Source organism: Nothobranchius furzeri, chromosome 7, assembly GCF_043380555.1.
Source record: "Nothobranchius furzeri strain GRZ-AD chromosome 7, NfurGRZ-RIMD1, whole genome shotgun sequence".
NCBI classification, from domain to species: domain Eukaryota; kingdom Metazoa; phylum Chordata; class Actinopteri; order Cyprinodontiformes; family Nothobranchiidae; genus Nothobranchius; species Nothobranchius furzeri.
This window is the reverse complement of record NC_091747.1, coordinates 68,326,107-68,351,544: the sequence shown is the minus strand read 5'-3', so window position 1 is coordinate 68,351,544 and position 25,438 is coordinate 68,326,107. Positions and strand designations below refer to the sequence as shown.

Below are 25,438 nucleotides of genomic sequence, written 5' to 3'. Positions count from 1 at the left end.
GTCACATACAGAATATTTTACTGTAATATGCAGTAAATATACTCAATACTTGAATGCCTGACATCATGTAACCCACTCAGGGTAACCTTTGGCCCTCTCTTCATTGGTCATTTTGCCTTGGCCCCCAAAATGTCTTGAAATGGCCCTGGGTGTGTGACTGAGGCCCTGTCCACACGTAGCCGGGGATCTGCCAAAACGTAGATGTTTTTCTACGTTTTGGCCTGTCATCCACACGAAAACGGAGTTTTTTCACACGAAAACGGATCTTTTTAAAAACTCCGGCCAAAGTGAAGATCTGCGTTTTCTCCGTTTTGGGTGTCTGCGTGTGGACGGACAAAACCGGGAGTTTTAAGGTCCGCAACGTCACTTTCCGCGACAAAAAAATGCTGACATCACGTGTGCGACCTGTGTTTACACTAGCCGACAGCATGGATGCCCTCAGAGCTGCGCTCGCTTTATCAATTGTCCAAGCGCTTTCTGCTTGTTTGTTTTTGCAAGAGGAATTACTGCTCCTTGTGGAAGACCACAGACGAAGGACGAGGTTAAGAACGGGGGAAGTACTGCCGCCTACAGGTCTGGCATGTCCTTAACAACGTATTTATCCGGGTACGTGTGGACAGAGTTTTCTTTTTAAAACGAGGTGGTGTGGATGCAAGTTTTTGGAGGGGCGGATATTCGTTTTAAAAAAACCCGGCTACGTGTGGACTAGGCTTCAGTTTTGAAGGTGATCTGAATTGTATCAGATGTATAAATATTACATGTGTGTAACTTATTGTTTTATACAGGTAGAAACGTGTAGTGGAGATAAATCTACCTACATTTTACTTTGTGTTCTTGTTTTTATTTAACTATTTCCTGTCCTGTCTGTCTCTCATCTTCCTGCATCTCCTCTAAACTCTCCAGAAAAACTGATGCCTGGATTCTTACTTTTTCACCTCATCAGTCACTTTTGAGCAGATCAAAGATCTCCTGACCGCAAAGTGGAGAGCGCGTTTCGATGCTGCGTCAGTGAGGTGACATCACCACAGCACAGGTGATGAGCTCCGCAGTAGCAGAGCGCTTCAGGCACAGATAAGACAGAAAATAGAGAACATGTGCGGACATGAACGATCGTGTGCTAATAATAGTTTTTTGGTTACGCCACTTTTCGAGAATGGACCGTGCGCTGGACGCAGCCGCCTGGAGCGATCAGCGCTGTGCCGCTCTCTGTGCTCTCCGCTCAGAAGAGTCCATAAATGATGTCATATAGGTAGAAAACGTTATTTCCGGCTCCCCTGGATGTGTAGGATATACAGCTCCCCCAATAATTCGATCCCTGCTCCTGGATGAAAAACCGGACATTCATCAATACAAGAACCCCCCCCCCCCCGGACGCCCGGACAGAGAGTGAAAAGTGGACATGTCCGGGGAAAAGAGGACGTACGGTCACCCTAGTTTAATATAAAGCGGGAGATTACAGATACAGTATTTTGCTCGTGCCCTTGCTGCCCTGGGCCCTTTAGAGTTCGTGGGCCCTGGGCAATTGCCCAGTTGCCCATATGGTTAATCCGGCCTTTCTTCCACTCCTTGGCTTTTGGAGGTTGACACTGTCCTGTTTTTATTTCTGTTACTCTAAAACTATTCGTGTACGTTTATTTTGTCTTTTCCTGGAATACTCTGGCTACTCTGCTGTTTCCAGCTCTGTCCGTGCCGGTTTCACGCTCTTTTACGATGTGTTTTTATCTCCGTTAAGCCCGTTGCTCGACTAGTTGTTGTTTTAAAGTGTTACATAAACAACCTTTGATTTGATCTTTGTGTCAAAAGCAGGAAGTGCACCCAATGATGTAAAATTATTCCTATAGGGTGTGGTCTGCCAGGGCTCCCCGCTGTTTGTGTGGTGCTTCGTGAGAACTCACCTGTGATCATGATGACGCGGATGCCAGCCTGCCGGCACATTCGGACTGCACTGAGCACCTCCTTCCTTGGGGGGTCCAGCATCCCCACACAGCCTACAAACGTCAGGTCCGACTGAAAGTACAGCGAGACCATGTAGACCGGGATGCTTTAACTTCGTAACACAACCAATCACAGCTCAGGTAGATCCGAGCTGCGTCATCACCTCATAGCCAGCAAAGGCTGCCAAGTTTTCCACGTTGAGCGCGTGGACGTCAGGGGGTGTGTCTCTGGTTGCCATGGCGAGGCAGCGCAGCATGTCGCGGCCTGAGCCCCACTCTCGCACGGTGGACAGGATCTGCTCTCTAATGGCCGAGCTCAACGGCACGCGACCGGAGCCACTTACACGGACGAAGCTGCAGCGCTCCAACACGCTCTCTGGAGCTCCCTGGTGGGGGGGGGGGGGTAAAGAAGTCAGGAGAGCATCTGCCTGCAGGTGCTGGATGACTAAAGGGGTGAGCCGTAGCAGACCTTAACAAACATTCTGGCTCCAGAAGAGGATCGGGTGAGCTTGTTGGATGAACAGAAGACGGACATGGACTTTCTGTCTCTGGAGAACTCCAGAGTCAGCTCCTTCCTCATCAGCTGCTTTATGACCTGAAACAAAACAAAACAATAATACAAATGAGCAAAAGCCCAGGAAGAACCAGAGGATGGCTCCGTGGTGACACGCAGTAGTTTATTTCACACGACTTTGTATGTATTTGGGTCATCTCCCATAGAAAACAGTGATGTGTGGCTGCAAGGGGTCGTGTCTTTGCTAATGAAGTAAATCTGATGGCGGGTGGCAGGCGACTGCTTGGTGACAGGGACACACGCTTTCAGAGGAGTCCCTGTGGTGCTATTGGACCAGACTCCTCATCTCTGGTCCCACGAGGTTTTGTCTAAAGTTCTGTGTGAAAGAGATGAGTTATAAGAGTTAACCCCCATCGTACAACGCGTAGCCGCTACACTGGAAAACCAACACGTTTAACATAAAACGTATTTGTGACACGATTCCCGACTCAACTGCTCCAAGAACAGGCCGGCGGTCGGAGAGGGTAGGCCCGTTACCCGGCAACAAGGAGGTCTTCCTTTGTGAGGTTAGCATGTTCTCTCACCGTCTGTTCATTGTTGACAAATCTCTTGGGTAATGGCTGACTCTGATTCTGATGAAGATGTTCACTTGTCCAGCAGCAACAAAGTGTGTGTGCTTCATGAGCGTAAACGCGCTTCACACACCATCTAAAGCTCGCTCCGCCATGTTCAGGATATGGTGGCTGAAGGTAGAACAACGCTGATGGTCGCCGACGTAGCGGGAATGCAAAAGAAGAAAACAAAAGGCCGTGCAGACGCAGTCGAAGTGAAACCAAACGCCGCGTAACCGATACGATCAGCGATCGTAATAAAACAGCGTTACTAAAGGAGGAAAAACGTTCCTTTTGAAATCAGTTGGAAGCTACGGTTTTTATGAAGCCAGGAGCAAGTTGCCACATGAGGGCGGAGCGAGATGAAACCAAAATGGGGTTCACCCGATGGCCTGTTTCTGTGATTTGGTGTTTCAGCCGAAAAACGATGATGCACTTTTCTGGCCAAACATTTTCAGTGCAACCACAATTCAGATGGTAAATACCAGAGGAGATCATTATTGACCAGCAGTCATCCAATCGTGTGTGTGTGTGTGTGTGTGTGTGTGTGTGTGCATTCATCAGCCATCTACACACTTACAGAACAGCAGGCAGTGGCTCTCTCAGCAGGCCTCAGACCTCTCAGGTCGGTATCAAACACGTTCATCTTCTCCACCAGACAGCAGAGGGCGGTCTCGGTCGCCTCCCCCACCTTCTCAAACACGCCTTTTGTCTGCAACACGGGACAGGAGAGCACTGAAAGGATGCTGCAGACTGACTTATGGGTATTTATTAATATGGAACCACACAAAGCAACTGTACCACAGTTAGGGGTGGGCCATACGGAAAAAATGATATCACAACTTTTGTTTCTTGCAAAATCACCTTTTTTTCCCCATTTTGATAATCAGTAAAACACGTCCACCCACCCACCCATTCACTCATCCACCCATCCGTCTATCCACCCACCCATTCACTCATCCACCCATCCGTCTATCCACCCACCCATTCATCCACCCACTCATCCATCCATTCATCTATCCGCCCACCCATTCATCCACCCACCCATCTATCCGCCCACCCATTCACTCATCCACCCACCCATCTATCCACCCACCCATTCACTCATCCACCCACCCATCTATCCACCCACCCTTTCACTCATCCACCCACCCATCTATCCACCCACCCATTCACTCATCCACCCACCCATCTATCCACCCACCCATTCACTCATCCACCCATTCATCTATCCGCCCACCCATTCACTCATCCACCCATCCATCTATCCACCCACCCATTCACTCATCCACCCACCCATTCATCTATCCGCCCACCCATTCACTCATCCACCCATCCATCTATCCACCCACCCATTCACTCATCCACCCACCCATTCACTCATCCACCCACCCATTCATCTATCCGCCCACCCATTCACTCATCCACCCATCCATCTATCCACCCACCCATTCACTCATCCACCCACCCATCTATCCACCCACCCATTCACTCATCCACCCACCCATCTATCCACCCACCCATTCACTCATCCACCCATCCATCTATCCACCCACCCATTCACTCATCCACCCACCCATTCATCTATCCGCCCACCCATTCACTCATCCACCCATCCATTTATCCACCCACCCATTCACTCATCCACCCATTCATCTATCCGCCCACCCATTCACTCATCCACCCACCCATCCATCTATCCGCCCACCCATTCACTCATCCACCCATCCATTTATCCACCCACCCATTCACTCATCCACCCATTCATCTATCCGCCCACCCATTCACTCATCCACCCACCCATCTATCCACCCACCCATTCACTCATCCACCCATCCATCTATCCACCCACCCATTCACTCATCCACCCACCCATTCACTCATCCACCCACCCATTCATCTATCCGCCCACCCATTCACTCATCCACCCATCCATCTATCCACCCACCCATTCACTCATCCACCCATCCATCTATTCACCCACCCATTCACTCATCCACCCACCCATCTATCCACCCACCCATTCACTCATCCACCCACCCATCTATCCACCCACCCATTCACTCATCCACCCATCCATTTATCCACCCACCCATTCACTCATCCACCCACCCATCTATCCACCCACCCATTCACTCATCCACCCACCCATTCACTTATCCACCCACCCATTCATCTATCCGCCCACCCATTCACTCATCCACCCATTCATCTATCCACCCACCCATTCACTCATCCACCCACCCATCTATCCACCCACCCATTCACTCATCCACCCATCCATCTATCCACCCACCCATTCACTCATCCACCCACCCATTCACTCATCCACCCACCCATTCATCTATCCGCCCACCCATTCACTCATCCACCCATCCATCTATCCACCCACCCATTCACTCATCCACCCACCCATTCACTCATCCACCCACCCATTCACTCATCCACCCATCCATCTATCCACCCACCCATTCACTCATCCACCCACCCATCTATCCACCCACCCATTCACTCATCCACCCATCCATCTATCCACCCACCCATTCACTCATCCACCCACCCATTCACTCATCCACCCACCCATTCATCTATCCGCCCACCCATTCACTCATCCACCCATCCATCTATCCACCCACCCATTCACTCATCCACCCATCCATCTATTCACCCACCCATTCACTCATCCACCCACCCATCTATCCACCCACCCATTCACTCATCCACCCACCCATCTATCCACCCACCCATTCACTCATCCACCCATCCATTTATCCACCCACCCATTCACTCATCCACCCACCCATCTATCCACCCACCCATTCACTCATCCACCCACCCATTCACTTATCCACCCACCCATTCATCTATCCGCCCACCCATTCACTCATCCACCCATTCATCTATCCACCCACCCATTCACTCATCCACCCACCCATCTATCCACCCACCCATTCACTCATCCACCCATCCATCTATCCACCCACCCATTCACTCATCCACCCACCCATTCACTCATCCACCCACCCATTCATCTATCCGCCCACCCATTCACTCATCCACCCATCCATCTATCCACCCACCCATTCACTCATCCACCCACCCATTCACTCATCCACCCATTCATCTATCCACCAACCCATTCACTCATCCACCCATCCATCTATCCACCCACCCATTCACTCATCCACCCATCCATCTATCCACCCACCCATTCACTCATCCACCCATCCATCTATCCACCCACCCATTCACTCATCCACCCACCCATTCACTCATCCACCCATCCATCTATCCACCCACCCATTCACTCATCCACCCATCCATCTATCCACCCACCCATTCACTCATCCACCCATCCATCTATCCACCCACCCATTCACTCATCCACCCATCCATCTATCCACCCACCCATTCACTCATCCACCCACCCATTCACTCATCCACCCATCCATCTATCCACCCACCCATTCACTCATCCATCCATCCATCCATCCATCCATCCATCTTTCCCAGTTGAGAGCTAGAGACGCGTGTCTCAAATGTCCCACGGGAACTTTTATTATAATTAATGTGAAATCATTTAAACTCTGTCTATTGGTGGCTCTTCTCCAGGCATCCACAACGTCACCAGTAATTATTTTCTGTCCGGAGAAGAAAAATCTAACTCATGATGTTTATGCATCCACCACTCTGAGGAGAACATTCCCGGTATTTTGGCCCTGAAGCTCTCTGTAGCCGTTTCCTGGCGACGCGGGGGCGGGGTTTGGCTCGTCTCTCTACACAGACGGGACAAACGGAACTCTGGTCGGCATCCACGGTGAAAAGTTCGCTAAAACACAAACGAGCATTCCCAAATCATAAAAGCCACGAAGCTTTTAGAATGTTTAGGGCAGAACATCGACCTGGAGGTTTCCTGATGCAGCAGACGCGTGAGAACACATGTAATGGCCGCTTGGAGATGGAGCGAGCTGGCGGCTAATGCTAGCGGCTAGCCGCTATAATCCAGTATGGTGTGCTTCTTCAAAGATCCATAATCGTTAATGTCCGCATCTTAATGCATCGATTATTAGATTTATTTCCTCAGCTCTGCCGAGCTGAACAAACCAACATGCTGCCTTAAACTTGCTCTGATTGGTTCGTTGTTGCAGCTGTGGCGCCGACTGAAGCAGACTAGCAAATAGCGTGACTCGGCTGAGTGGAAAAATAAATAAATAAATAAATAAATAAAAGATGTGTGCCGGTAGACGCGTCCATGAATCACCGCGCAGACGGGGGATGGAATGCAAATAGACGGTTCTACGATGTTCGGGCTCTGGTAGGTCGTCATCCTTTATGATCCTCAAGGATCGGATCTCGTCAGATCTCACCGAGTAGCGACAGAAATAAAGCAGAAGCAGGACTTTACCTAACGGAACTAATCTAAAGCCTGAGCATGGCTCCAGGGCTCTTTGGGTGGACCCACGTCAGCCGTCATGTAGGAGGATTTAACACCCCCCCATGCACTGGATTTACAATCATTCGACTTTCCAACAATCATTGGTCCAGTCGAGGTTTATGTTCATTGGTACTTGAGCCCATGCTGAGTGTCGTGTAGGCTCGGCAGAACTTTAGGAGCTCCGCAGCTCTGATCTGCCGCTGCCGCCATGTTTGCATCTCCCACCTCGTTGTAGTCCAGCGACGAGTCGTTGCACAGCGCACAGATGGAGGCCATCTCCACCAGGCCTTCGTGCTGACTGCACCTCACCACGGAGCCATCCTTATAACTGGAAAGACAAGAGGAAAGAGAGCTAAGGAAAAAGAAAAGTAACTAAAAGTAACTAAATGAAAGTCATCTGAAAAGGACATATTAGTCATTTGTTAGCTGTTAAAGGTCAAAGACACTCACACGTCCCCTTCGGGGGCGTAAGTAGATCCTGTCACTGTGAACTCACTCAGGTGGCAGTGCTCTCCTGCGACCCTGTCTACTATAAACATCTAAACACACACACACACACACACACACACATTAAAGGGACTGATTAGTTGAGTTAGGGTAGAAGAACGCACATGAAGCCATTCCATCACTAAAGAATCCTGAAGATAGTCTTGGGTCCAGACCTATCCAGGACCAATCATAGCGAGTGTGGGTCGTATCCATGGCAACGCAGCTAGAGGAAGGCCACATTAGCTGAAACAGCATGTGCTTGGTCTCACCCTGCAGACAGACATCTGGTTTGTGGTTAGCGTGCCCGTCTTGTCTGAACAGATCACAGAGGTGCAACCCAGCGTCTCCACCGACGGCAGACTGCGGACAATAGCGTTCTTCCTGGCCATCCTCCTAGTGCCCAAGGCCAAACATGTGGTGATCACAGCAGGAAGGCCTGCAACAGGAAACAGCCAGAGCACGAAGATGTCCAGTAACTCTCCAATCTCGTTAGAACAGCTGGATGTAGCAGTCCCAAGTTTACAAAGACACTATACACTCACCCAAAGGATCATTAGGAACACCTGTTCAACTTCTCCTTAAAGAGCAAGTCACCCCCAAATAAACTTTTTTTTGCTGATAAACTAAATAAATGAGTGTCTAATCGTGCTGCAGACACGTGTCGTCAATAATTTGGCACTTCAGTGCATCTTAGTTAAAATTTAAATATTCTGCCTAAAACTGGCAGTGTTGCGCCATCGTCAGGTAAAAACTCTGCACTGTATTTTAATTTAAATCTGCCACCGCTATTGGCTAAGAAGTATGCTATGATGTAAACTGGTACATTATGATGTCACAATGCTGTCGTGAGCCTGAGTGTGTGTGTATTTGTTAGCGGCTCCGCCCTCTCGGTCTGCCAGGCAACAGCATTTGTTGCATTTTTCAAACATGAAGTGGGAGTGGAGTTAGACTCTGGTAGGGGTTGACTTGCTCTTTAATGCAGTTATCTAACCAACCAATCACAGGGCAGGTGCTTCAATGCATTTAGGGGTGTGGTCCTGGTCTAGACCATCTCCTGAACTCCAAACTGAAGGTCAGAATGGGAAAGAAAGGTGATTTAAGCCGTGGTTGTTGGTGCCAGACAGGCCGGTCTGAGTATTTCACAATCTGCTCAGTTACTGGGATTTTCACCCACAACCATTTCTAGGGTTTACAAAGAATGGTGTGAAAAGGGAAAAGCATCCAGTATGTGGCAGTCCTGTGGGCCACAATGCCTTGTTGATGCTAGACGATCAATGTCACGTAGAATGAAGGCAGTTCGGAAGGCAAGAGGGTGGTCCTAATAATCCTTTGGGTGAGTGTACTTTAGAGAGCTGTTATCTCTGAAGGCATAATAAAAGAATGGACACTTTACCCTCTGGTATAGCAGCTACAGCCAACGCTACAGCAATCTTAAAATAGTAAACGGCTCCTCTCAGCCAGCTGCCTCCGTGCACCGGGTCGTTAAAATGTCCAACGTTGATGGCCCACACAGCCACACAAATCACACTGATGACCTGGAGGTCGGCACACACAAAGTCAGAGCAGCAAGTCCTACAGCTTCCACAGAAGATGCTGGTTTTAAAGGCAGAGGCAGAGAGCTAGGCTCCTCACTGATTAACCTTAGACAGCTGTTCTCCAAACTGGTCCAGTTTCTGTTGGAGCGGGGTCCTTTCAGGGTCGGTGGAGGCCATCTCATCTCGAATTTTCCCAATTTCAGTCTGCACCCCTGTTGCTACGACGACCCCAATGGCTCGGCCTGCAGCGATGTTGGTGCCCTGGAGGAACAAGACATCAGACCTGGATCCTGTCAGGGAGAAGAGCAGGGACCCAACGTTCTGCTCTGACTGTTCACTTTTGACCATCAGTCATGGGTGCAGAAGCGACACCTCACACTGACAGGTGGGCGTTGGGATTCAGAGCAACACGGAAGTAAACGACGTGAAGAAAGCAGCCATTCTCAGACGACCCCCAACCCAACCACCCGCAGCAGATTACAGATGATGAGGGCCTCCTGCCTGTCAGAGCTCCGACACGAAACAGAACATCTGTGGCGTCGGTTCTTTGACCAGAAATTACCCATGATTCACTTCAGCACTGAGGGGCGGAGCTTATCAAGGGAACCTTGTGCAAAAATGGAGGGAACAAAACTCCCTATTATCAATGCTCCCCGGCCAAAATAACGCCTTTCTTTACTTTCCGTAAACACAGATTGGCGGTGAGATAACAGATCCTAGCCAACCGGTACCAGAACACACCATTTAAAAATAAGACTGTTCCATTATGTTGTTCTGGCAAGATCCGGCAGACCTTGTGTTACTGGAGGACTTGGCAGATCGCGCACTCGGGAGGGAACAAGTCTTCTAGGAGTTCACTGATCCACTTGGTGAGAACAGAGAGCCTCCTGAGCAGACCCCGTGGCTTGGGACCCTTGGTGCAGCAACAGACATGTTCAAGTTTTTACAACTACCAGAACCTTCTCCCCTCTGCTCCCCAAACATGCACGTTACCAAGGTAACCACACTGACAGTCAGCTCGCAGGAGGCTCCAAACCTTTTCAAACAAGAACAAAACTCACTCCAAACAGAACATCATGCATTTCCTTAAAGCTACTTTAGCAAATCTACACAACGAGCTAGGTTATGAACACAAACGCGGTCACCGAGCACTCACCTCCCCCGACGGGTATCGTCCCTGCATCTGTGTCCACTGGAACCAGAAACCCGCATTACCAGAGGAAACGAGATGGTGCTAAACACCAGTCTCCTATCTTTTGTGGTCCGTGACCTCAGATGGTGTTTTTCTTTGTGGGTCTCTGGTAGTATGTCCTAAAGCTGGCTGTTTCTCCTTCGCTGATATTATTGAGCGTAGAAGCTCTCACACCACTGAGCTGCTGCTAAATATGTGAGTGTGTAATGAATGGGGGACCCAGGGAAGTGCGATTGGGTGAGACAGACAACGGGATGGTCAAATAGAGCTCCGGGAGTTGACGTCACTTCTCCCGGCATGCAACAGTTCAAATCGAAACGGCGCCATCTTGGCAGGCAGAAGCCCGCAGCTGGACTATTTGTTATTGTCAGAAAACTCAATCAAACAGGAAATACGGTAGATTCCTGTTGTGCCCCAGGATGCAGAACAGACGCGGACGACATAAGGAATGAGCCATCTACAAGATTTCCCAAGATCCGGAGCGCCGCAAACGTTGGACCATTGTAATAAAACGTGCTAGTGACCGGGCTAAAATGAAACTGTGGGACCCCGAAAGTAAAGGTTTTCGCTTATGCAGCGACCGCTTCATATCAGGTACTTAAACCAACGTTTCCTCAACTGTGTATGGTATTTATTTTAAATGCTTTTATTACGATTCTTAGTGGGCTTCCTAAACTTGTTTTGGCGGGGCTTTTTCTGTCTTATTACTCATAGCAACAAGTAAACGTCACGTAAAACGTTGCCTCGTGATTTCTGCGTGCTGCCGTTTACGTGTTTTATAATCACAGCAATTAACCGGCTAAGCTGTATTTAATTTTGAAGCAATGGTTGATCAAGTGTCAGATCACACATAAAAAGCACTTTGGATTGCTATTATCTGTCTCACCGAGACCGATCTCAGACAGATCCTGAGACGCTCCTGCCTGACATATTTATTTTATTCACGGAAAAAAATCAGACTAGTGATTTCTCTTGGCGTTCAGTTTATACATTCAAACAGCACAGCACTCTATTTAAACTTCTTACATGTAAATCTGTTACTTGTCCATCCATCCATCCATTTTCATCCGCTTATCCGGAGTCGGGTTGCGGGGGCAGTAGCCTAAAGCCTGATTTATGCTTCTCCGTCTGCGTCAGTGCGGAGACACGCAACGCCATTATCCGTCCTTGCGTAGGGATCCGGCAGGCACGCAAGTACGTACGGAGTCGAGCCCACTTTTTTAAACATCCGTCGAACGAGACGGATTACGCAAGCTTGTGATTGGTCAGGACGCCGCTGTTGTTTACAGCGCCGCCATTGCAAAGAGAGCAGATGATAACTAGCGACAGACACGGAGAAGATTGAAGAATACCTCGCGAAAAAACTCTAAAAATATGAACGTTTCATCCTCCCGTGACTGGAGGAGTGAAAAGATGTGCAGCAAGCGTTTTATTTGTGGACGGAAATGACAGGAAACGTGGGTTTAGAGGTGGGGAGTGCATGAAGCGGTGGGAGAATGAGAGACAAATATGTCCGTGTTAAAAAGTCTCTTATAAACACAAAAAACACAATATAAACACACGATCTTGGACTGATACATGACAGGATACCACAGAACAGCGCTACGCCCTCTGTTGTCCTGCCGGGCAATTGCTTTGCAACACTCTCCAGGAGACGGAGAAGTAAAAGAGCAAAACGCTTCCGTCAATACGTGCGTGTCTGTCCCTTGCGGAGCTGACGGAGAAGCATAAACCAGGCTTAAGTCGAGAGGCCCAGACTTCCCTCTCCCCAGCCACCTGGGCCAGCTCCTCCGGGAGAATCCCAAGGCAATCCCTAGCCAGGTCTGCTCCGACAGCTTCTGGCGTTTTTAAAAAGTATCCCAGGGGCACGGTAAGGGTCGGAGATGTTTAGTCTATTTAATGTCTGACTATATAAAACGATTTCTTTGGTTTTAAAGTGTGAAGTTAACTCCGACAGAGTAAAAATCCAAGCCGATTCAGTTCATTTTGTTTACCTTTGTTGCCTGCCAACATGGCGTCTACTCTCGAGTCACGTGACGTCCGGAGCTCTATAGATGGTTTCAGTCCCAAACGTGTTATTGGCTGAGGTTTTTAGACATATCCAAGATCTTTGCACAGGCGAGATTTGTCAACAGTAGATTGTATGGCCACCACGTTTTACTGGATTTTGGCCGTTCGTATGAACTTTCGTAGGATGGAATACAGAAAGTTTGATAATGAGGGTCCTGGTCTGGAGCTGATGTTAGTTTCTGAATAACTATAAATACACTCGGTGATAAAAAGCCAAGCAGCAGCTCTGACGTCGCCTGTTCCACCAGATCTAGAGCAGGCACCACAGCACGTGTTGGTGACGACGTCCTGCTGTCAGTCAGCATAAACTCATAGAGCAGCAGGGACACTGGTTTACTGGGTAAACTAATCTGGGTCCGTTTAAATGGTTACACTTTTCGTCAGAATAGTTCGTGCTGAGTGTCAAGTGGGGAGGCATTGGGTCCCATTTTTAAAGGTGTGGCTGACTGAAAAACACATTTTTAATGATTATTGATTCTAAGTGATCTCTCCGACTGTTTCATGCAGGCTGAACATGAAAATAGTCTCCTACACCTATCTCCTGCATTAGCTTCTGATAGAAAACAGACGGTGAAACTCTGGGATTAGAAAATCCTGACAGATCTACGCCACACTGTCACTTCATGGACTCACCCGTCAAGACTCATGACAGGGAAGGCTGTTATTGGTTTAGCGTCCAGGAAACAGCAGAGAACGTCTCGGCTAGAAGAAGCTAACTGTTAGCATTAGCAACTCCACCACACAGCAGAACTCCTCCAGGCTTGTGTTATTTGTGGAGATAAAACATCAACGATGCAGAGCAAACAGAGTCGGTGGTAGAGTCGTGTTGAGGAGAGATGTTCAAATAATAGGAAGTAGGGTTGTCACGGTAACCAGTATAGCGGTAAACCCCGGTAAAAAAGGTGACAATAATAATAACCGTCTTGTTTTTTAAAAATATATTATCTCGGTGGATTACTGTGGCTGCGGTGTAGGCGCGGTGACCCTTACCAGCCACCGTATCATCTGCTGAAGTTGCCGGCGGCACATGCTCACTTTGTTGTTTACAACCAAAACTTTCTTGAAGCTAAAGCTGAAATAATGGTCAAAGGAGGAGACGGCAGCGCTCAGGACATTTATTATCCCTCAAAGAAGACAAAGTGGGAAGTACGGGCATCTTTTAGATATCTGAAGAATGCCGAGGGACAGCTGATAGAAGACGGCTATCCTGTTTGCAGCACGTGCAGAAAAAGTGTCTGTGAAAGGCAGCAACGCTTCAAATCTCATGACACATCTGCGTGACCATCACCCACAACTCTACAGTCAACGCAAGGCAAGCTAACGTTAGCGTTTTAGCTAAAATGCGTGATCCGAGGATTTGGGTTGAGGGAGAATGCAACGAGTCGCTATATAAAGCAGGCGCAGCGCCGCTACCTGCATATAAACCGTGTCGCGGACACCGCCATGTTGAAATGACGCTATGCATTACGGGGCTCCCAGGGGCAGATAAGAGTTGGTCTCTCTCCGAGAATAATTATGAATTTAACGATTACTGCCTGATGACATTTTCCCACATCTGCAAAGCTCACTGGAAGGACACAAACCGAGGACAATATTTTCCTGATATAGGGTTTATTACTCAAGTAAGGGTAAAAAAGTATCTGATTAGAAGGCTACTTGAGTACTGAGTATCATCTGGTCTAATATTTTTAAATGATGACATCAAACAGACATAAAATAAGAAGTTATGGGCAAATATTGGTATTTTAAAGACTAAATGTCATGACTCCCAATCCTTCACCCTCCTCTGCCTCCTCATTTAGCCTTCAACCTTCATTCAGCTCACCTGGTCCCCTCACCAAGCTCCTGACAAGCCCCGTTTCCCCTGGCAACCACAATCAACTCCATTCATCTCACCTGTTCCTGTCATCAGCTTCATCCACTTCACCTGCTCCCCCTACTATATAAGAACCAGTCGGCCACCAGTTCTCTGCCAGATTATTGAAAGCCTTTGCAAGTAAATCTTCCAGCCATCCACCCTGCCTGACCTCAGCCTTCGGACCTCGTTTTTCTTCTGACCCCTGCCTTGTACGCTGCCTGCCATTACGACCTCCGCCTGTCTCCGACTCTGTCTCCAGCCTCTGGTAACTCTGCTTCAAATAAAGACTTTTTTATCTACTTTTATTGTGTTTGGCGTCCTCAAGGGTCTCTTAAAGTTCTACTCGTGACACTAAAGGGAAAAATGTAAACAAATAAACAACATAATTACAAAATAACACATTTTAGACACAAACTGAGGACAATATTTTCCTGATATACAGGGTTTATGTAGTTGTCTGAAAATGTAACACCTTTAAAAAATACCGCGATAATACCGAAAACCGTGATAATTTTGGTCACAATAACCTTGAGGTTACATTTTCACACCGTGACAACCCTAATAGGAAGTAAAACTCCAAATTCAATTTAATTTAGTTTATTTATAAAGCGCTAAATCAGGACAAAAGTCGTCTCAAGGCACTTCACAAAGTAAACATTCAAATACAGCTCAGTTCACTAAGCCAATCAAACGCGCTCATGCGGCTCTCGCGGACAACACATGGTAGCGAAACGGTCCGCGAGCAGCTAGATCCTGAAACAGGCTTTTTGTACCTAGAGTACAACTTACAAGACATTCATTCCTACTAGAGACCACTTCAGATGTGTTGATTAAAAGAGTGAACCACACCTTTAAGTCCTTGGCATGACCTGACCATGAATTTGAACCAATGATCTCCCAGAGTCAGGGAGGACACTCATCCCACTGAGCTGGGCTAGAAGCAACTATAGAATAAAAAAACTTGATGTTCTGTTTGACATTTTATGACCACTGCTCCTGCTCTGGTTGCCTGGTACAGCAAGCGTGTGCAGACCCACATTTATGTATTTAAATATAAAAAAAGACTTACAGAAAACAGCATGTTCTTCTTGTCCTGGTTGACAGCTCTGGGATCTGGTACAGGATCTGTGTGTTTGAGGACTGATACGGACTCCCCTGTCAGAATGGACTGATCCACTCGGAGCGTGGTAGAACGGATGGACGTTAACCTGATGTCAGCTGGAACCTTGTCCCCAACTGCAGGTTTGGTGAAAAGTGAGAAGAGACAGAAAAACATCGATGTTCACCAGTGTGCGAGTCTGAGCTCTCCGCCATTTTAGCCAAACGCTTAGTTGATGTCTGTGGCAGGTACGGCGCTATCCTTCTTCTCTTGTCGGGTATGCCTGACTGTTGCACAGAGCTTTGGAGCAGTGCAGACTGTTGGGAATGTGCAACATGACCGTGGCTCCTTTAAGGGCCCTTCAGTCTGTGGAGCAATGCTTGCTGCTGGCTCTGAGAACCAGATGGAAGTCTCATGGGAACCGTGAGTTTACACTTCTGGCTTTCAAAATGTTATTTAATGAATGCAAGAAAAACAAACATGGACTGAAAAGCTTGTTTTTACAGTCAATGGCAGTTTTGACTGTGCACTAACCATCGGGTTGCCATTTTAATCCCAGCTCCTTCCTGGGAAATCTGCTGTTGTGTCCTTGGGCAACACACTTACCCGACTGACCTAAGCTGGTGGTGGTTAGAAGCACCAACCTGGCCACTCTTTCACTAATTGAGCCCGATGAATCGTGGCATCGTCCTCTGGGAATATGCCCGTGCCATCAGGGAAGATGGAATAACATGGTCATTCAGGATATTCAGGTAGTCAGCTGACCTCATTCTTGGAGCACATCCTGTTGCTGAACCTAGACCTGACCAACTGCAGCAAGCCCAGATCATAGCACTGCCCCCACAGGCTTGAACAGAAGCCACTAGGCATGATGGGAGCATCACTTCATCTGCCTCTCTTCTTACCCTGATGCACCATCACTGTGGACCAGGGTCCATCTGGACTCATCAGACCAGTTTTAGTAAAGCGTTGGACAACTCTGAACCCAGTTTTAGTCGATTCTTCATCTCCTTAGATGTTCTCTCTGCTTGATGCCGATGATCTGGGGTCTCATTTATAAAACGTGTTGAATCCTTACCAAAACAGTTTTTTAAGCTCAGCAAAAAAAATTTACTTACGCCAAATAGGCTTGTGATCTATCAAACATGGAGTACACACAGCTTTACGCAATCTCCACTTTATGAATCACAAACTACCTAGAAATGTTCTCAGGTGTTTCTGGATCACATCCCGCCCTAAACACGCCCACTTTCTGTCGTAAATGGTCAATGCAAAGTGCCTTGCCTAATCAATTTCCCTCTGGGATTAATAAAGTATTTTTGAAGTGAAGTGAATTGTGGATCTCGTGCACATATATAAGCCGGCTCGTTGCAGCACGTCACCATTAACGATGGCGACCGCAGATCAAGGAAGCGCTATTTCACAGAAGCAGAAGTTGAGGTACCTGTGGGTGAGGTGGAGAAATGGAAGGAAGTGCTTTTGCAAAACAAATAAGAGAAAATCCACGGAGTGGCACAGCGCTGCTGAAGCCGTCAATGCTGACTTCTTCAGAGAGATCTGTGGCGGAGATAAAAATATGGTCCAACTGGGATTCGATCCCCAGACTCCCGGGTGAAAGTCACGCACGCTAACCAGTCAGCCGAACACAGATGTCCCCTGTACAAGTAGCCAGGGTGCATGATCAATCGGGTCACAGTGACAGGACACACACCATCACAGACGCATGGTGTTCTGTCTCAATCTGTCCCCGTCCGTATTCTGCATTCAGTATTCTGTGCTTCAGGCTGTGTGTGTGTGTGTGCGTGTGCGGGGTCTTGTTCTGTGTGTACGAAGCGGTACAAGTGATAATGCTGCAGGATTTCATAATGTTATCCTTCTCAGCAGCAGCACTGCAGGTGCTCTCCATGTCCAGCATGTGCGTAAGCCAGGTCCTTAGTCAACTTAAAGTTGTGCACATTTTTCTGCCAAGTTTTCTTCCATAAATCCTGAAGTTTGCGTGGAAAGTTGCTTACGCAGTTTTCCCACCCCGTTTTGTGCGTAAGCAAGCTTTATGAATGAGGCCCCTGGTCCTTCTCACACAGACCGACATCTTCTCCACGACCCCCAGATGTGACTTTCCACCTGGTTTCTCTCTAAAGAGCAATAGGCAGACAACAGTTGTGTTTCCCAACCCAACTGGTGCAATGAGAAGCAGCTCAGTGCACCAGTTGGGTTAAATAACGTGTTGCAGTAATGATCCAACAGGAGGCTCCTACCGGTTTGCTCAGGTAAATCCAGATCGGGCAGTACGATAAAAAGAAACCAGCTCATTAAAGAGCAAGTCACCCCCTACCAGAGTCTAACTCCACTCTCACTTCATGTTTAAAAAAATGTAACAAATGCTGTTACCTGGCAGACCGAGAGGGCGGAGCCGCTAACAAACACACACACACACACACACACAGGCTCACCACAGCATTGTGACATCATAATGTACCAGTTTACATCATAGCATATCTCTTAGCCAATAGCGGTGGCAGATTTAAATTCAAATACAGTGCAGAGTTTTTACCTGACAACGACACAACACTGGCAGTTTTAGGCAGAACATTAAAATTTTAACTAAAATGCACTAAAGTGCAAAACTATTGACCACACGTGTCTGCAGCATGACTAGACACACATTTATATAGTTTATCGGGGAAAAAAGTTGATTTGGGGGTGACTTGCTCTTTAAACTTCCTGTACATAAGGATGAGGATGCATTAGAAATAGGAGATCTGTCTACGCAGAATGCTCAAGTTCCCTCGCTCTAATGTTTTTAGGAGCTCAAATAAAAAACCTGAAAACAAGCGTTGCAACATGCTGAAAGTCCCACGACCTGCTCATTTTAAATAGATAAATACATCCTGCTCGTAGAGCCCGGGGCCCGAGCAGTCAGACCGTTTGTGTTTATGTTGCCGAGTTTCCATGGTTACAGCAGAAGGGAATGCAGGCGTGTAGATGGAGACGCTTCCCAGGAAAGGCTGAACAAAGACTCCACCATGTTATTTCAACCATGTGTGGGAAACGCGTGTTCTGGTGCTTCACTCTCAATGCAAGTCAGTCAACAACCTGAAGCTTTGGGGTTTTATGCCACCTGGATGTTCTCATGGGACATTACTTTCCAGAGATTGTTCCAGACACCAGTATTATTCATGTCCCGTGTTTCAAAGGCCACTCTGTGTGTGACAGCAGAGGCATGAACCTAGCCTTCGCTCAGATGTCCTGAGAAGCCACAGGAGGAAGGAATGAAAACGCCCACCGGCCACAAGCCCTCGTGTGCGTGTCGGATCGAGGCGTCTTGCAGAGGCTGAGCTGTAGTTTATCGCCTGAGAGGAGCCTCCTGCCCACTGACCCCTAACAAAAACAGCCGAGGCTGTTCCACTTACCAGCCACTTCAACTATGTCCCCAGGGACAATGTCTCTGGCTCGGATGCGCTGGACTCTTTTCTTGTCCTGTCGGTACACTTTCCCCATTTCAGGCTCGTATTCCTTTAAAGCTTCGATTGCGTTCTCTGCATTTCGTTCCTAGCAGACAGAAACATGCGAGGTTTTCAGAGGAGAACCGGCTGCCTCTCAGGCTTTGCATTAAACTGGTTACCTGCCAAACTCCCACGATAGCGTTGGCTATCAGGATGAGGAGGATGACGAAGGGTTCCACAAAAGCCGTGATGGTCCCCTCGCCTTCTTCAAACCAAGCCAGGGTCTGCAGCAGGGAGAAGACCCGAGGAGAAAAGCAGGTCCTGCTTCATGACCAGACTAAACACGCTCACATCCAGGTGGATGATTTACTTCACCGGCAGACTTCATGTCTGACTTCTGGGCTAAAACATCCGCTCATCATTTGTTTGTGTTTTCTTACAAAGGAGATACATGCAGCCAGCAGCAAAATCCGGACCAGCAGATCTTCAAACTGTTCCAGGACCAGCTCCCAGAGGGACTTCCCTGCAGATTAAACACACAGTAACTCAAGAGCTCCACACCTGGCTCGGGTCGGACTAGAAGCAGGAGCGTGAGCTCACCTTCCTCTGCTGGTAACTCTGCAGGTGAAGAGAAAGATGAAATATCAGTCCAGATCAAACAGCATGCTAGAATGTAAATGCTTCAGACTCCAGCGGTGTGTTTAGATGCTTCTCCAAACATGTCATGGTTTCATTACAGCTTTACAAAAGTTGCTGCTTATGGAGAAGATGGGTCACCGGGTCGGAAACTCTCCAGCAGACGTGTGACAGAACAAAGCGCTGCATTATGACGTGAATGAATCCTGTTACCGTTGGGTCCCCATCGCTCCCTGCTCCTCTTCACCTGCTCACAGCTCAGGCCCGTAGACTCGTTCACACCGAAGAAGCCCAAGACCTCCTCCACAGTTTTAGTATGAGCGTTATCCATCCCTGTGAGTAGAGCAGAGCAGAGCTGGTGACTCATCATGAGGTCATAACGCAGCTGAAGTACCAAATACTCTTGGCTGCGAAGTCTCACAACAAAATGATCTGCACCAGTGGGTGAGAACGTATCAAAGCAGAGACAGAGTCCAGCAGAACCCCCTTCAGCAGCAGGACCTCATCAGTCTAGTGATGCCAGCGCCACCTAGAGGCCCACAGGAAACTTCCGCTTTCATACCTGTGGGCCCACGGGATCAGTGGCGCCCCAAGGGGTGGCCAGAGGGTGCCATGGCCACCCCTAAAAAAATTGCTGCCCCCCTCCCCCCCAGGGAAGACTAGTGTTAATAAATCATATTAATGTTCCCTCAATCCATAAATTCATCTTATTTAAGACATAAATGTAACACCCAATGCAAAAATCTAATGTAATGAGTAAAGAAACAACCAGATTTTTTTTAAATGTATACATGGTTCTGCTTCCATGTTGTCGTTCTTTTTTTAAAGCACAGAAACGGTTTTGTTACCTGTTGTTGACGCTACGTTTCGCCGACAGCTGCCGGCTTCTTCAGGCTGACACTGATGGTGGCGCGTCACTTCCTTCTCCGTTTATCTGCAGGCAGCAGACGCGCCACCATCAGTGTCAGCCTGAAGAAGCCGGCAGCTGTCGGCGAAACGTAGCGTCAACAACAGGTAACAAAACCGTTTCTGTGCTTTAAAAAAGGAACGACAACATGGAATTAGAAATAACGCACGGCAAGAACACACCTAAGATGTTTCTGCTGCTCACCATTTAAAAAGTCTTTTGTGAAGACAGCAGCAGGTGAATTAAAGTAAAGATTAAATTCTAAAATTAATTTTGACATAACATTTCAAATAACTGACTGAGATGTTTCTCTAACTAGTTTTTTTAAATATAAACAAATAAAGGAGCAATGCTGAAGGCAAGGCTGAACTTCCCCAGGTGCCCCAAAGAAAGAAAGAAAGAAAGAAAGAAAGAAAGAAAGAAAGAAAGCGATCTGTTATTTAGCACCTCTCAAGAGAAAAATCACGAGGCACGTCACAAAAAAATTTAATATAAAAAAGATTTTAAAAAATATGTTTAAAATGACTAAAAATACAAATAGTGATTACAAAATATGAGGCAGGGGAGAGGGAACTTGAATAATGAAGAGGGAAACCAGTGGATCGCGGGAAAGGCGGAATAAGTGCAGAACAGGTGAGTTTAAAGGAGACCACTGAGTCCACTGATCTCAGGCTCAGAGAGAGAGTTCCAGAGTCTGGGGGCCACAGCAGCAGATGATCTGTCACCTTTGACCTTTAGCCTGGTGCTGCACAACCAGTAGGATTTGGTCACTGGACCTCAGGGACCTGCTGGGGGTGTAGGGACTAAGAAGATCACCAATGTAAGATGGTGCTTGTCCATGTAAGGCCCTAAAGACCAGGGGCCTCATTCATAAAGCTTGCTTACGTACAAAACGGGGTCAGAAACCTGCGTAAGCAACTTTCCACGCAAACTTTGGGATTTATAAAAGAAAACGTAGCGGAAAAATGTGCACAACTTTAAGTTGACTAAGGACCTGGCTTATGCACATGTTGGACATGGAGAGCACCTGCAGTGCTGCTGCTGAGAAGGATAACATTATGAAATCCTGCAGCATTATCACTTGTACTGCTTTGTGCAGCGCTGCAACGAGTCGGCTTATGTATATGCATGAGATCCACAAGGCACTTTGCATTGACCATTTATGGCAGAAATTGGGCGTATTGAGGGCGGGATGTGATCCAAAAACACCTGAGAACCTTTCAAGGACGTTTGTGATTTATAAAGCGGAGACTACGTGAAGCTGTGCGTACTCCATGTTTGATAGATCACAAACCTACTTGACGTAAGAAAAACATTTTTTTTTTGCTGAGCTTAACACGGTTTTAGTAATGATTCTATGCAGTGTTTGATAAATGAGACCCCAGAACCAGGATCTTAACTCGTTCGCTGCCAGCCGTTTCCTGATCAGTAAAGCACTTTGCTGCCAGCGTTTCTCACCGTCTTTACTGTTTTTTGAAGAGTGACAGAACGTTGCACGCTAGGATGATGTTGACGCCAAAACAACCAAAACAAAGCGAAGAATCCGCGTGTTTCGAGCGTTAGCCGTTCTTTCATAATCCGTTGTTGAATTGTGATCGGCAGACGCTTTTCCTGTTCGTGCCTCACTTTTTTTACAGCAGCGGCCCGAAACGATCTCTTAACACATGGATGTTCTGCTTCCTGATCACATGACGTGTGACGTATGCGGATGAAGATCGGCTTCAGAGCGGAGATTTTTGTTCTCACGACGCGGGGGCTCGTTCCGACGCCCACACAGTAAAAACATGCAAATGACGACTTTAGTCGTCATTGGCAGGGAATGAGTTTAAATGGTCATTCCCAAAGCTCACACCTCCTTTGGCCACTCCTCATTCCAGTTTGCTGCTTCCAACGACTGGAATGAGATGCAAAAATCACTGAAGCTCACTACCTACATTCCATTATCTACCTTCAATAATTCATTACAATCAAAAGTTTCTGATGAATGTTCCTGCTTCTGAGTACTTAGACTGTTTTAAGTCTGTTTTGATTGCTTCTACACATTATATATAAGAGTCATTTATGTCTTTACGTCTGTTTTATTGTACCTTTAACAGAAGTTACAGTGCCTGTATAAACCAAATCATGTCAGATTCTACCGATCTGTTCTGTGGGGTACCCCAAGGCTCTGTTTTGGGTCCACTGTTGTTTCTTACTGTACATACACCCTCTTGAAGAGATAATTGGGCTGTATGGTGGCGCAGTGGTTAGCACTGTTGCCTCGCAGCGCGAAGGTCACAGGGTCAAAACCCGCCTTTCTGCGTGGAGTTGCGTGTTCTCCCCTTGCATGAGTGGGTTTCCTCCGGGTACTCCGGTTTCCCCCACAGATCACAACATGCCCTATAGGTAAAAAAAAAATTGTACGTCGCTTTGGATAAAAGCGTCTGCGAAATGAATAAACATAATAATAATAATAATAATAATAATAATAATAATTGATTCTTTTCATTTTGTCTCTTATCACCTATATGCAGATGATATTCAGCTGTACTGCTTCTTTAAGGATTCTGAGTTCTATAAACTGTCTGAATTACTAGAGTGTCTATCAGCGATCACCAGCTGGCTAGAAGATAAGTTACTTCAGTTAAACTCTGAAAAGACTGAATGTCTGATCATTGCCCCTGAGAGCATGGTTCCCCTGATTAGTCTAAAACTTGGTCATTTATCCTCTGCCGTCAAGACAAACTTAAGGAATTTGGGTGTTTTTGACCAATCAACGTCTCTTGAAGGTCACTTAAAAACGTTGGTCAGAAACAGTTTTAATCACTTAATAAATATCTCCAAACTGCGAAGGTTGGTGTCAAAACATGACCTAGAAATGGTTCTCCATGCCTTTATCTCCTCCCGTCTAGATTACTGTAACACACTTCACATGTTTTAACAAAAAAGCCCTTGACCGCCTTCAGTTGGTCCAGAACTCTGCAGCGAGGCTCCTAACTGGAGCAAACAGAAGAGCACACATCACTCCTATTCTGATGTCTCTGCACTGGTTACCCGTTAACTTTAGAGTTCATTTTAGAGTCCTGACTAGAACTTTCAATGCTCTACATGGTCAAGCTCCTCCCTATATTACTGAACTGTTAAAGCCTTATGCTCCAACCCCTCAGGTCCACACACCAAAACCTTGTAGAAGTTCCAGAGACCAGATATAAAAGTCGAGGTGATCGATCCTTCCAGACCGTTGCACCCCGACTCTGGAATGATCTTCCTTCGTCCTTACGCAGCATCGACAGTCTGGACACTTTTTAAAAACAGCTGAAGACCCTTTTATTTAAAGCTGCTTTTACCTAAACATTTTATTTTCTTATTTTAACTCAAAATTTTAATCTTTCATCTGTTTATGAAATGTTATAATTACACGAGTTAAATTTTTCTGATGTTAACCTGCTTCTGTTTTGAGATCATTAAGATTTTATGACTTTGTTTTATTCTGTTTTGATCTATGTGAAGCACTTTGTGATTCCATGTCCGTGATGAGTGCTATAGAAATAAAATTTACTTACTTGTCTTATTTTGATCTGGTTTGTTTGAATGGTTCTTTGATGTAAAGCTAACTATGTCTGTTGCTGCTGCCTCTTGGCCAGATCGTCGTCATTAACGTGAATGAGTTACCACTCATCTGGTTAAATAAAGGTTAAATAAAATAAAAATAAATGAAACCTGAAGTTGGAGGAGAAGCGGGCTGATGTGATTGGAGGATTTGGCACACGTGGTGCCTACAGGGTAATAATATTAACTCACACCGCAGAGTCCTGGTTGGGATTCAAACCTTCTAGCTGTGAGGCTAACACCGTCCACCCACCGCTGGACTGATGTCTGGTGTCAGGAATAAGAGCCCAGGCATCGTTAGCAAACAGAAACCTGTTCAGGCAGAACCAGGACCTCCTGTGCTGGACCACCTGTGGACCCAGCAGAACCCTAGAGCTATCGCTGCTGCATCCTAATCATAACGTAGGAGACTAACCCTCCGCATCTGGGACTGAAGAGGACAGTAAACCTCCGCAAACTCGTCTCCAGCTCGGAGGTACCGAGCCCCAGGCTAGCCGTTAGCTCGGCGGGGACCGGGATGCTAAAGAGCTAACGTTAATCCTCCGGAGAACCGGGAGCTTACCGGAGCGGTCCGTGTGTCATCCAAACGCGGGGAATGTCAAATCATATGTTTCACACTGAAATCTTACAAGCAAACAATAAATAATGTTGACAAATAAATAAATTCCCAAATAGAGGAAAAATCCACCGCGACCGCCGTTTGGAGCTGATAAATCCTCACAAACTGGACTCCAGCGAAAGAAATGTACACAAAAACGGTGATTTCTAAAAATCCCCTGGGCTGCTTAGAGGCAAATGTGTCTCTGAATGTTTATTTACGCAGTAAAATGTCATTCCTGTCTGCACTAAGCCTCCTGCATCCAGAAAATCCAACTTCCGGTTCAAACTATTCCACTTCCGGTCAGCCGTACAAATCAAAAGGGTCCCAAACCCCCTTTCTACGTCGCTTTAATACATCTATATCGAAAATAACATGAAAACATTTTGACGAACTCTTTATAAAGTTACAAGTTAAAAGCCAGATTATGTTGTATCATCGACACATGCGCGTGCTCACCACCCCTGATTTAACGTTACACCGTGATTAACGGGTCTGAGGGTGGGGGACAATAACGAGCCAATGAGAG

General features: G+C 47.0%; 1 protein-coding gene across 2 annotated transcripts in view; it reads right to left on the bottom strand.

Annotated features, from left to right (window-relative positions):
• Positions 1 to 25,076, bottom strand: part of si:dkey-28b4.8 (sarcoplasmic/endoplasmic reticulum calcium ATPase 2) — a 36,550-nt gene extending 11,474 nt beyond the window's left edge. The window contains exons 1-16 of one of the 2 annotated variants that reach the window (XM_015954483.3): positions 24,874 to 25,076; positions 20,030 to 20,149; positions 19,781 to 19,798; positions 19,621 to 19,703; positions 19,360 to 19,464; positions 19,148 to 19,286; positions 15,708 to 15,874; positions 9,624 to 9,779; positions 9,377 to 9,518; positions 8,253 to 8,419; positions 7,945 to 8,033; positions 7,720 to 7,822; positions 3,640 to 3,771; positions 2,404 to 2,529; positions 2,099 to 2,320; positions 1,896 to 2,007 (exon numbers count right to left, since the gene is read on the bottom strand). In XM_015954483.3, coding sequence (XP_015809969.3) covers positions 1,896 to 2,007; positions 2,099 to 2,320; positions 2,404 to 2,529; positions 3,640 to 3,771; positions 7,720 to 7,822; positions 7,945 to 8,033; positions 8,253 to 8,419; positions 9,377 to 9,518; positions 9,624 to 9,779; positions 15,708 to 15,874; positions 19,148 to 19,286; positions 19,360 to 19,464; positions 19,621 to 19,703; positions 19,781 to 19,798; positions 20,030 to 20,147 — 1,879 coding nt within the window. In that variant the 5' untranslated portion in view covers positions 20,148 to 20,149; positions 24,874 to 25,076. Of the gene's footprint in view, positions 1 to 1,895; positions 2,008 to 2,098; positions 2,321 to 2,403; positions 2,530 to 3,639; positions 3,772 to 7,719; positions 7,823 to 7,944; positions 8,034 to 8,252; positions 8,420 to 9,376; positions 9,519 to 9,623; positions 9,780 to 15,707; positions 15,875 to 19,147; positions 19,287 to 19,359; positions 19,465 to 19,620; positions 19,704 to 19,780; positions 19,799 to 20,029; positions 20,313 to 24,873 lie in introns of those variants that run through there. The other variant, XM_070553625.1, reaches the window with a different exon arrangement.
• Positions 25,077 to 25,438: the final 362 nt, after the last annotated feature.